The sequence below is a fragment of the Electrophorus electricus genome, chromosome 4, assembly GCF_041902795.1.
Source record: "Electrophorus electricus isolate QZ-2024a chromosome 4, ASM4190279v1, whole genome shotgun sequence".
Taxonomy (NCBI): Eukaryota; Metazoa; Chordata; class Actinopteri; order Gymnotiformes; family Gymnotidae; genus Electrophorus; species Electrophorus electricus.
In genome coordinates, this window is record NC_137500.1 from 3778147 (window position 1) to 3790717 (window position 12571).

A 12571-nucleotide genomic window follows, 5' to 3' on the forward strand; every position below is an offset into this window, starting at 1 on the left:
TTAATGTTTTGAGGACACTTTGGAGGTATTATTCAGTCAGATATGGTTCTGTGTTTATGATTAATGTAAAATTTGATGTATCCTAATGAAAGGTTGTATTTGCACACAAAGGAAACGACTTTCTCAAATGCATCACCTGTTGTACAATCTACTTTAGCCCTTGACCCTTAATGACCTTTGATCTGGTTCATGAACAATAATCATCAAAAAGACACGTGGTCTTGCCCTCTCCAGCATCATCTTGTTGACCTGTACAACCAAAGGTCATGAACTTTGAATGCAAGTGGACATTGACACAAACAGAAACACTACAATGCAATAGTCATACCACAGCAAATTCTAAAACAGTACCAGATCATAAAACAGCATTTTGGCATCATATCAAAGACAAAGATTCAAAATACAATTAACCTGATGCTGCAAAAAAGTGAGACCCTTTTATTTAAATGATCTAAAACACCAACAGGAAATTAGTTTGCAAAATAAATGAAATAAACTGGCCAAATACACATTTATATTACCACCAAATTTCAAAGATTTGTTATTTACAAAAACATGGGTATGAGGGAAGAGAGAAAAAATAGCTTTTATTTTTTCAAAAATCAAATCAGACTTCATAAGTTAGGGAAGGATATATCCCTAAATTTGAAGAGAAATGGACTGAATTTATTGGGATGTTTAAAAATGATTGGAATTTTAATTTCAGTTAGGCATAATCTATGAATAAAAATGTTGATTGTGTGTACAATTTAAACTAGGCCACTTTGTATAAAAGATATAAATCTAAAATGAATAAATTAAATCTAAAATAATTGCATATCTATTATTATAATGATGCTGGTTTTTAACATTTCAAAAATTATTTTGTACGTTCCATTTTATAATTTTAAAGAATTTTAGTCTTGATTATTTCTTTCATTTTATGGAGGTAGGTATAAGACGCCAACACCAAACCATATGGTCCTAAAACAACGCTGCTTTGAGAGTACAGGGGAGATAACTGTGAAATGAAATGAAGCTAGTGAATAAAGAACAGTATATGAATTCTATAATATTAAATTACTTTTATCTTAATATAGAAGTGGATTAGATCTGGGCTGCTGTGGATTATATCTGAAAGTGAATTATGTTGGAATAAATGTATAATCAGTAAGAGCACATGATAAAATTAAACACAAAATACATAGACTGAAAAACCAGATCCCCCCCTTTGTCAGTATTATGGAGTAACAGCAAAAAGCACTGAATAAAAAAAACTGCAAAATGTACAGTGGCTGTACATAGGCGGTGACCCACCTCTGTTAGCTTATGAACAATCTTCTCTCCAACAGTATAACACATAAGAATATTGATAAGAATATTGGGGAAAATAGCCACACTTTGCAATACTTTGAGAACAATTCCGATAGCTATAAAATAATTTAAATACGCAAAGACATAATAAGATACAGACAGTACATTCTATTAGCATAATCATTATCGTGTAGATACACTTAAAATATAATTTAAGTAACATCTGTGAAGTGCAGCACAGAAACCTCGGCTATTCCTGTTTATGAATGATGACGGTTGCTATTTCATCGAGCTGAAATTGCTAAAAGGATCTGTCGATATTGCTGCTGGAATGAAGACATCATGAACAGAAGAACTGTCAAACCTCGTAAGGTTGCCCGGATTAGTGCTGCTCCAAAGCGAAGCGCGTTTCCGTTCTGCTAAAGGTGAAAAAACGTGGATCATTTACTAATAGAGATTTGTGAGGGCTTTGTGGTAACTATACGCCACCTAGTGGCCCAGGGCAGTAATATACCAGAACAAATAGATATTCTTAAATAGCCTGTAAAATAAAATGATTTAAAGTATTTACATTTGCATATTTGCTTAATAATAAACACCCATGCTTTTGTTTAACTTGAACTCACATGTCTGTGTGCTTGTTGGGAGTCATGTGGTTGTTGTACTCTAGAACAGGCACAACAATCTCCTCTTCATCAGGCACCTTAAAACCAGATAAAGTTGACAGCAAAGTCACATTGAGAAGTACAAAGAAGCGCAAATGACAGACTTCCCACACATCACAAAATCACACACACACACACACACACACACACACACACACACACACACACACACACACACACACACACACACACATACACATGTCCTGAAACATGACTTTCAGGTGCCTTCTCCCTCAGATCCCTTACCCACATGTTTCAGTCAGCCATAGAGTATAAAAGTCTGGCCATTCTGGAAGCAGTTTCTGGTAAATACTGACACACGTAGACACAGCTAGTGAGGGCCATGCGGGCATATACAGAGATAGTTTAACCTTCACACGGAAAAGGAGGAAGGTGAAAAGTGATTTGTGCTCGGGAAACTAATCTCTGTTAAAACCACAGCCTCAGTGGATCATTTCTAAAGCGATTCTGAACGTTCTTACATAGGAAGAAAGAAAGCGAGAGAGAGAGAGAGAGAGAGAGAGAGAAAGAAGGAGTTTTTTGGGCAAATCTCACCTCCCAGTAGAACTCATCGTTAAAACAGTTGTCATCTGTCACGTCGCCCCAGATAGGCATCCTCAGGATGAGACCTGTGGAGGGAAGCAGCTCTGATCTGTCATCTGCATTATGCTAGGTGTTCCTGTTCAGATAAGACATTCCGCTTCAGCTAGGGGGCATGCCTGGACTGCTGACATTACTGCAAATCTCACCGCCGCCAAACAAGTGACAGAGCATGTTGACCATGCTCTTGTCGTGACTCTGTGCAAGAATTGACACAACGGTGCGCCAATGCACAGCAGCACACGATGGCTATGTGCAAAGTCTGCTTGCCTCAGCTTTCCATTTGGACATACCTACAAGTGTTCCACCACCTATTCCAAAGCACACAGCCACGCACATGGCAGCTGCCTGATAGCCACCCTGCACAGCAGGAGTCCTGTTCTTGAACTCATTAGTAAAATCAAAGGTGTTTACCAACCTGTTAAACGGGAGCGAGACAAACACAGTGGTGAGAATAAAAGCAATGAAGCTTGTTCTGACAAAATGAGCACAGAGGCCTTCAAATACCCAGAGAGAAATGGATATGTCGAAATAAATAACACATTGGCATACAGCCTTAAATTACTCACAAATAAAATCAAAAATACCACCTCAATGTAGTTGCATGTTGCTGCAAACCTTTAACAGAACTGCAACAGTAATCTCTGGAGCAATCGATGGAAATCTGACAGATATAACAAATATAATTTTCCCACTTACCCTTCTTTGCCATAAACGGATTCGGTAGCAGCAGCGGCTGTGATGGCTCCCACTATTCCCCCTATGACGCCCGGCATGGCGTGCAGGTTATGGATCCCACACGTGTCTTGGATCTTTAGCTTCTTTTCCATAAAGGGCTGGCAAACAAGAAGACAAATTTCATTTATATGCTTGACTGTCTTCACTGACCACTTGACTGCATAAAAAGAAGTGAACAGAGTTGACATTTTTATTTCTACTGTTAGACTGTGAAATAAATGAATGAACTGTGAAAGAGAAGTGCAAGACAACAGAATAATAGTTAATTGTATTACGCAGTAGCAGCTGAATGAATATTGAAAAGTGGACCACCCATTCTTGGTGCTTTGTTGTTGTTGTTTTTTTAATTTCTAGAGATCTTACTGTGATGTATAGGTAGCCCAGTGTGGAAAGGAGCCCACAGCAGAATCCTACTATCAAAGACCCATAAGGCATCAGCATGAACTCTGCAGCTGTTCCTACAGCTACACCCCCTGCTAGGGTGGAATTCTGGATGTGTACCTGGTAACAAATCATTGGTGACGTTATTACCACAACAGCTATGAACCACTGCAATAACTGTATGATTTCAGCACATTGGGTTTGGCATTCTGATCTGGAATTGAACTATCAACGTCCACAGAAATGTTCAAAACAGTATAAATGAATAATAGCCAGTGTTTTGTGTAGCTGGTACATAAATAGGCAGATTATAGGTCTGGAAAGGTAAGGATGTGTGTGCGCTTTTTCTCCGCTGTACACGAAACCTGATGCTCCATTTTTAATCTGCCTTACAGGAGCCCCTCACTGCACAGTGAACAATCCACCCACAAATGACCAAAACATTTAATTTGATGTACAACACCTTTGGTTTAAGAGGTCTAAGACCATTGATAGTGTGGTTAGAAGCAGTGAAGGACAGATGGGCATTACCATGTCCAGTTTTCCATGCTTCTGAGACAGGCTGGAGATGGCAAAGGTGGTGAGCACCGTGGCGGCTAAGGACAGGTAGGTGTTAATGGCTGCCCTGTGCTGACCATCTCCATGGTCACAAGTGGCAGAATTAAAACTGGGCCAGAACATCCAGAGAAATAAGGTTCCTGTGAAAAACAAAATAAAAGCTTAGGCTAAACGGCATCAGTCACACTAAAGGTAAGTGAAAAAACTAAACAAAGCTTTGCTAACTAGAAATGCATTATTGGAAGAGCTTTGAAGGAAACTTACCAATCATAGCAAACACATCCGAGTGGTAGACTGAGCCCTGCAACTGGCTGCTCTCCTTTAAGTTTGGTCGATAGAGGACCCATGAGATGGCCAATCCATAATAACCTCCAAAGATGTGGATCACCATAGAACCCCCAGCATCTCTGGCCTGTCAGACAAAACGCCTCCTTGTGTGAGTTACCACAGAAGTAGTTTCATCTCCAACGTGCATTCAACATCCATTTATTAGATCTGTATTATCTCTTTGAGAATCACAGATGAGAATCTGATAATTACTTACATACACATAGAAAGAAGTAACTTTGATATGTATGACTAAGCTTAATTCTATTTATTGTTCAATAACTAAATTTCATGGTTATTTAACTATGACATTTCTTTTAAAATGGAAATTTTGTAGCCTTCCACACAGTGCAAGATTAAACCCTGTGGAAGCCCCTAGACACTCGAAATCTTGGGGGCCCCCTCGAAAATTATTGGCGAGGCACTAAGTCACAGAAAGCTTCATTTCTCGAGGATTCTTGTGCGCACACTCTAGTGGGATAACACTAAACTAAATGAACTGAGTAGTGTACAAGTAGTGGAGAATGTGGGGATTGTGTCTGGTACAGCTCAATTCCCATTGTAAAAAAACTATTTATATACTTTATATTAGTGTAAATACTTATATAAGTTGTTAAGAGGTACATGATATTAATACACTATTCTTTAAATATAGAGTCTAACGTAAAGTACATTTTGTTTTTAGTTTCTTTGAGTTGATTAATTTTTTCTTTATTTTGGAAGCAATTTAAGAAGCTTGATTGTAATTTTCTTTCAAGATCAAATCAGTATTATATTGAACCGTTGCCGCGGGGCCCCTAAAAGGTGCGGGGCCCATTGGCCAGTGCCTACTCTGCCTGTTCGGTAATCTGGTACTACTGCCACAATAATCAACTGTACACATAATCATGACATTCAGACATGGTAGCTGTCTTCATGAGACTCACGTGAAGGAGGTCGGAAATGATATATTCTTCCACAGCAAACAGGGTAATGCCAAACAGGGTCATGACCATGAGCTGCACAGGGCTGACCTTCCCCAGGACGGCTCCGTAGGCGATCAGACATCCCGCCACACAGAAATCTGCATTAATTAAGCTGCCCACAGGGGTGGAGACAAGGTATTATTGAATGCCTTAATTGCTTTGATTTGTAACATTTAGAATACTGTGTGAAACCAAATTCATTCTTGCATAGTCTGCCATTTTGCATTTTTATTCATAACCAAAGTCATTGTGTACTTACATGATGTACTTACACTATTATAAATTACTATCCACAACCTTATTTGTCAGGGCTGCTTCTCACATTATTTCACATTAGTTTTTTGTGAAAGAGAGAGATGATTGTCTCAAATGCCGTAGTAAATAACCTGGGTGGTACCTTTCCCCTCAGGTTAACACAGAGCAATAGTCCAAGGGAACCTCAAAACCAATACCAGGTCATTGGGTCTATATTTACTGCAGTATATATAGAGACCCAGTAGCTTTAACTTTAAATTGTATTTGTTTCTTTGAAGTAACCTAAAAATAATGCAACTGCACAAAGGCACAGTTTTGTGAACAAACATATGATAAAATACACAGCAGGAAAGAACAGGGTTAAGATGAGCCAGTGTGTTATTTGACATACCACCTATATCTGGGCAAACATACACATTTTTTGTCATATGACCCTAAATTCAGTTTGCATTCTCCATTTCCACATTTCGGTCGAAGGAAGAACCATGTGAATGAACAAACTGTTTTTTGCCTGTAAAAATGTTTTTTGGCATATCAGGTGTAATTGGTTTTACATTAAACGTGATTACTCTTAGTTTTAAGTTATATCAGATATGTTGATGAACTGCCATTGCATAAAAATATATGAATGAATTAGCAGATGTGTGGCTATGGGCTGATAGATTGAACACTTCTCCCAAAATGGTGTTTGTGGGGTAAACTGAGCCGGAGACTGGGGGTATGTGGGGTGTACAGTGACCCCCTCAGGATTACATGAACTATGTCAAATATTTGGTGTTTAAATTGGTGTTGCATCCAAACAATTAATTACTGACATTATATTTCATGTTTTAGATGTAGTATCTGAATAGCTGACATGTAGCTAATTGCAGAAAAATAACTGATGGAACAAGAATTACTACTGAAGTACAGTAAATGGGCCTACTTTTCTATGCCGATTTTGATCATGCCATCCGTGTAGTCCAGAGAGTGGAACCAGCCCTGCATGAGCAGAGCCCACTGCAGCCCAAACGCGGCAACGAGGAAGTTGAAGCCGACACCACCGAAGCTATAACGCTTCAGAAACGTCATGAGGAACCCGAAGCCCACGAAGATCATGACGTGCACATCCTGGAAACCTATGGGATAGATAAGAGAGAGTGCAAATGCGTTCAGCATTCCCTAGAATTCACGTCATCATTTCTGCACAGATTTATGGTTTTAGTACTTGCACAGAGTTGCGCTTTTATCAGTGCGCTTTTATCAGTGCATATAACACACAACTGAAATGGAATCTTTCTCACTTTAAGGAAGATACAAGGGATTTGTTGGCAGTCACATAAATTAGGCTAAATTAATAAGACTCTGGCGTAGTTAACCCAGAGTAGTTAGAGTTGTGTTCTAAATGATTTGGCCTATGGGAATGAAAATGAGTAAAACTCAATCACAGTCTGTAAATTGGTGATTACAATTGTGCCATAGTACAACTCAGTTAAACAGCAACAAAAACCCCTACCCATCACAGGCAGCTATTAGCAGAAGCTTGGAGTAAAAAATGAATACCAGAGCAAGCTGTGCAGAGTGACCGCAGTGCTGGATTTCAGTATCAGTATTAGAGTCTTTCTAATTATGATTACAAATCATAGGCATCTAAATCGGGAGCTGAATGGCAATGCACCTATAACACAAGGACATCTCCAAGTTAATCTCGCATCCACTGAACGAGGTCATATTTTTGCTGACTCATCTCAGTACTTCTTATGTTACAGCTGAGGCGGGTGAATGAAGCCACCAATGCAGGTAGATCTATTTGTGAATTACTCCTCTTCACCAATTTGCAATATCACCATGCGCTACGCCAAGACATTTCTTCTGGAAAACTGCTAAGCAGTGCAAAACTGATAAGGGCAATTTATGACCACATTAGACTTGCTTCTGTGAGAAATGCATAAATAATACATTATAATACAATTATAAATTAATTATACATTATATATTTGAAACAATTAAAGTGTGAAATTTCAGAATTAAAACCAAATTCTGTAACTAACCTTTAAAATTGGATTTCAAGAACTTAGTTATGTGGACTGTTTATATGTACACAGTGACACACGTCAATGCCAAACTGTCAGAGTGGCCTATTTTGTTTATAGTTCAACAGACACAAAATGTTTCCAAACAGTGAAAAACACAAAGTGCTACTAAATGTCAGTGAAAGCTACATTCTGATGTGAGCAACACTGTACACATGTTGCCATGCTGATGTGTTTACTAAACAGTTCATGCACTTCTTGTCCTCGCTGCTGACAAAAAAAGAACCCAAAAACTGAATTAGGATGAAAATCTTTGGATTGGGCTGTGTTTATACTGCTTATAGTTAGCTCCAGAGTTGGGGCAAGGTTTAGGATTAGGTTTAGTCCTGGTAAGACAACTGACACAGCACCACTGCCATTTCTGTATTCAATTTAGTAGCAAAGGGTCTACTGAATGTGCATATTTTAGAATGTGTTGTTTTTACTGGAGATTTAGAAAAATCTGGTTTTAGAGACTTGGGTAAACAAGGTTAAAGAACATTTGGGCTAGATGCGAAAAGCCTAAACATACATTGGCTAATTTCCAATAACAATCTAGCAAGACAGAAAGTGTATTTTCCTGAACATCTACCACTTGTTCTGATTACTCAGTGATTGAACACAGACAGCTATTGAGGGTTGTTTTCTCAATAAACAAACCCAATCCCACCTTTAGAAAGTCATAGAATTCATGAACACTTTGAAACTTTGCACCTGCACTTACTCAGGAATGCATCATCTGTAGCCCACACTGGCTACCAACCCACTGATGGGGTCATTCACGAGCGTTGAAAATAAAATCTTACGTGTGTGTGTGTCCAAGAGAAAAGAGATCTATATACAGACCAAACACCACTTTGTTATGGAAACAGGGCAGGACGAAAACAAATGGAGAGAGATAGAGATAGAGAGAGAGAGTGGTAGAAAGTTGCAGCGTTAAAATCAACATTAGCAACATAGCAACATTAAAATTAAAAAGCACAAGGAAAATGAAAATGAGATTCATAAAGCACACAAAACCTGCATAAAAATCCAAACAGGTATATTTATATTAAATTATTAGGAAATTATTAAATGCTTATAAGACACTTCTAATTCAGCCGTGTGGTGAATTAAAATCACTTACTTGGATATCTGAAGTAGAAGTCATTATCAATGTCGCTGGTGATGTTACGTGCCATTTTAAATTCAGCCCAGTGTGCGTCTGATTCACCATTATAACGGACAAATACCCCAAATAGTATAATCATGGCGGTTTGCCATACAAAGCACACGGCCGGTAGCGTCCATCTGATGTTAGTGCTTTTTGGCCCGTCGCAGTATGGCACAATGCAGTTCCCCATCCTGGCGAGTCCGGGTCAGCAAGTGCGCTAGAAGTAGGACGCACACCTGTTGCCAGGTTCTTTAAGTACATCGCAGATGTGGAGGTGTGTCCTTGCTCAGTGTTAAGTCAGTCTCCTCTTACCACCATGATTTAATGACAATAACAAAAACGATCAAACTGGTCTTGACATTTTTTTTGGCTCTCACGATTTAAAAGTTTTCGGGAAAAAAATGTATATTTTCAGAAATTATTTACAAAAACGATGATCTACAGCAAAAGTAAAAGCAGCGATGGCCTAATGGTTTCTTTTAAAATATTTCGGTCATAAACTGACAGCGTTGAAATTAGGTTAGTATAGTTGCACGTTAAAAGGTATGGATTTTGCGTTCACGAGAATCAAGGATTACACGGCATCCAAAAGAAACAGAAAAAGAAGCAGCGTGTGGCCAACATTGTCGTCTTGGACATAAAAAAATAAAAAATAAATGCGTCTTGATCCGTAAACATCACAACATTAATGTCTGTAAAAACTTAAAGAAAAATAAGTATAGTGTGGACTACACTATAAGTACAATATGACTGAAAAAAATAGCACATTCTTTACTGCCTACAAAAATGTAAAACAAACAGCAAATAACTGCTTAAACTATAAGAGTAGAGTCTTACAGATCAGATATGAGATGTGAGAGTGCACAGCACAAGATATACACCAGAGTACTCTGTTAACGCGAACAGATGACACAGGTCTCCTCTGACTAAACAGTCTTAGTTACAGAAGCCATCACCTGGAATTAATAAGCAATTAATAAAGAAAGAGACAGACAAGAAAAAGAAAGATATACAGAGAGAGAGAGAGGGACAGAAAAAGAAGGGACGAATGAAGGCGTAATAGAGAAGACAAAGTATTTGTAAAAAAATAAGAATAAGAAGAGTGCCCCATGACACTGATGTCTGCTCCATATAATTCATTTTGTACTAATTTGTGACCATCCCTCACCACAAACATTACATTACTGATGCTCCTATAAGCCTTTATAGAAAATTGGAAGAATACTCATTTGGCCATCTGCAAAAAATGACCTAAAAGACTGCATCTGTTGGTAGTGTTTGTTGATGACATGTAACTATAAGGAAACACTGGTAAGGTATTTGGACTGGGCCCAGCTCCCTCCTTAACTCCAATATTAAGATCCTATTATTTACTGAGGGTGTTTAAAGAGGTATTTGTTCTGACAAGCTCCTTTTGTTGTGGTGGTTTTTGAGAAATTCCTTCATTATGTTTTAGTTCCATTATGTTGAGGTAAACCTACACTACTGTTGACTAAACTGCTGATTCTTTATGATGCACTAAGCCCTGTTTTACTGCTGTCAGAAGTGACGGGAGATGCCTAGTGAGATATATGCTGGATCACATCTTATAGCTTGAGGGAGTAAAATTCTAAGGGTCCTGGGTAATGACTGACACTGGCCTCCACCAATATGACATCTACAAAGAAATTGCTCTATATTGCCCTTGAAGCACCTAAAGTTACTGGATTTGAGACGATATGTCCAAAAACAAAAGCAATCGTAAGAAAATGAGCAGCCGCCTTGTGGCTGCAGTCTCCAAGTGCAGTGAGAACAGTGTCGAATTACTGCATGAATGTCACTTGGACTAACGTGGTGCTCAGCACTTTGCTGCTCATTCTTGCCTGCATTTAAGAGTACAAAAGACTGGACACTACGTACAACATTAACAATAAGGAAAGATGTTTGAAAACCAAGGCTCACGAAATGCTTTAAATACACCTGCAATATAAAAACAATAAAAATCATTTTAAAAAGCAAGACAAAAATGCAATTAATAAATCTGTTGAGGATTCTGTTTTTAAATGCTAATGGTGGCAGTAAACCCATGAAGGGTTTGTAATAGGATTCTTGTTGGCGCATTGCAGGGTTCTGGTAGCGACTTTCTGAACATATACATTTGTAGTAAAATTCATAGGGAGCCCAGATAAGAGAGAGTCTCATGAATCCAGTGTAGCTGGCACAAAAGGATGTATATGTTTCTCACTGTCAGACTTTAATCTATCAAATGTCAGACTTTATGTATGTAACATGCTTTATGAGCCTCTAAGATGATCGCCTGAAAAGATAGTCGTGGTCTGGCATTCCAATTAGTTCAGGTGTTGGGGTGACCTGCCTATATACAAAATACTGTTATATTTAGCTGTTATTGACCACAGAATTCAGGTTAATTGCTATATTGTCAAATCAAAAGTAATTTCAGAGGACATGTGTTTTTAAAGCTCATAAGAACTGAAAGAGTTACAAAAACATCTCTAACATTTGGGGCTTGATCAGCCCACAGTCATGCAGACCATTTCAAAAGGAAGAAACCCAGCACAGTTTCTCCTGTATACTGGAGTAGACCTGCCTTTTCTCCTCAAAGGCAGTGCAAGGGCAAACCATGGAATCTTCAAGTCAATGACAAAGAACCCTGGAGTTATGGTTCTGCAAGATCTCATAACATCTCCCAGAAGAAAACACTAAACACAAGTACGCCTGTGGTTTTCAGTCATCTGTCATTGATTCGTCTAATAGTGGTAATGGTGGTAAATCCAAGTGATTGGACTTGTAATAGAATCTTAAAGACATGTTAGTACTCACATGATGGGCTTCATCAGTTTAACTGGGAAGTTGGATGTTTAAACTTCAGGGGAATCACCTATGACCTATGACATCATAATATCAAGCACTACTATCTGGCGGTGTAAATCGATCTGAATCTGTTGGTTTCACACTTGCCTCAATACAATGTCCACTTTTTCAAAACACAACACATTCATCATATCAACAGACTATGTGAACTAAACTGTCTATACTTTGTATTGCTTTGATACAAAAGGCATTCAATCACCACTTCTTCCAAAATTCATGAATACCTCTCTCAGCCATTGTTCACAACCAGCAAAGGTTTGTACAATATGTACAATATGTGCATATACTATAATTTTGGCATCATGAGTCACTTTTAGAGGAATTTTGAAGTGTTTTGGTGGTTGAAGTGCATTTTGCACCAAAGGTCAACTGATGCGCTAAGGTGCGTGTTTCAAAATCACACTGTGTGCGGAGTTTTGAAGAAGTGGACGTGGTATGGAGACAAGGGTGACAAAGATTGTAAACACCTGTAAGATGGTCGGATGACATTGAAAGTAGAGTGAGCTGAAGTGTTCATACAACAGGGGAGTTGACTGCATTCCAGTCTCGTACGCTAAAGGCAGAGTGCCTTGCCCAGTATTCACTTCACCTTTCTGATAAACACCACGCTATGTTCAGAGAAAACGAAACACTACATATCAAATCCACATTTACCTTTCTTTTCATTACATCACTCAACAAAGTACATCAAGCTCGTAAGACTCTATTCTTCCC

General features: G+C 38.5%; 1 protein-coding gene across 2 annotated transcripts; it reads right to left on the reverse strand.

The window, feature by feature from the left end:
• On the reverse strand, window positions 1-9218 carry rhcgb (Rh family, C glycoprotein b). 2 transcript variants are annotated; one of them, XM_081711869.1, is made up of 11 exons: window positions 8960-9218; window positions 6708-6900; window positions 5489-5639; window positions 4500-4647; window positions 4209-4375; window positions 3660-3797; window positions 3258-3394; window positions 2852-2976; window positions 2514-2587; window positions 1920-1996; window positions 1-1712 (listed from the first exon to the last, which is right to left on the reverse strand). In XM_081711869.1, exons 1-11 carry the CDS (start codon window positions 9174-9176, stop codon window positions 1676-1678), a joined length of 1464 nt encoding a protein of 487 aa, XP_081567995.1. In that variant the 5' UTR covers window positions 9177-9218; the 3' UTR covers window positions 1-1675. The 2 variants fall into 2 exon arrangements, with proteins under 2 accessions (XP_081567995.1, XP_081567996.1); XM_081711870.1 differs by having other exon boundaries at window positions 2-1709.
• Window positions 9219-12571: the final 3353 nt, after the last annotated feature.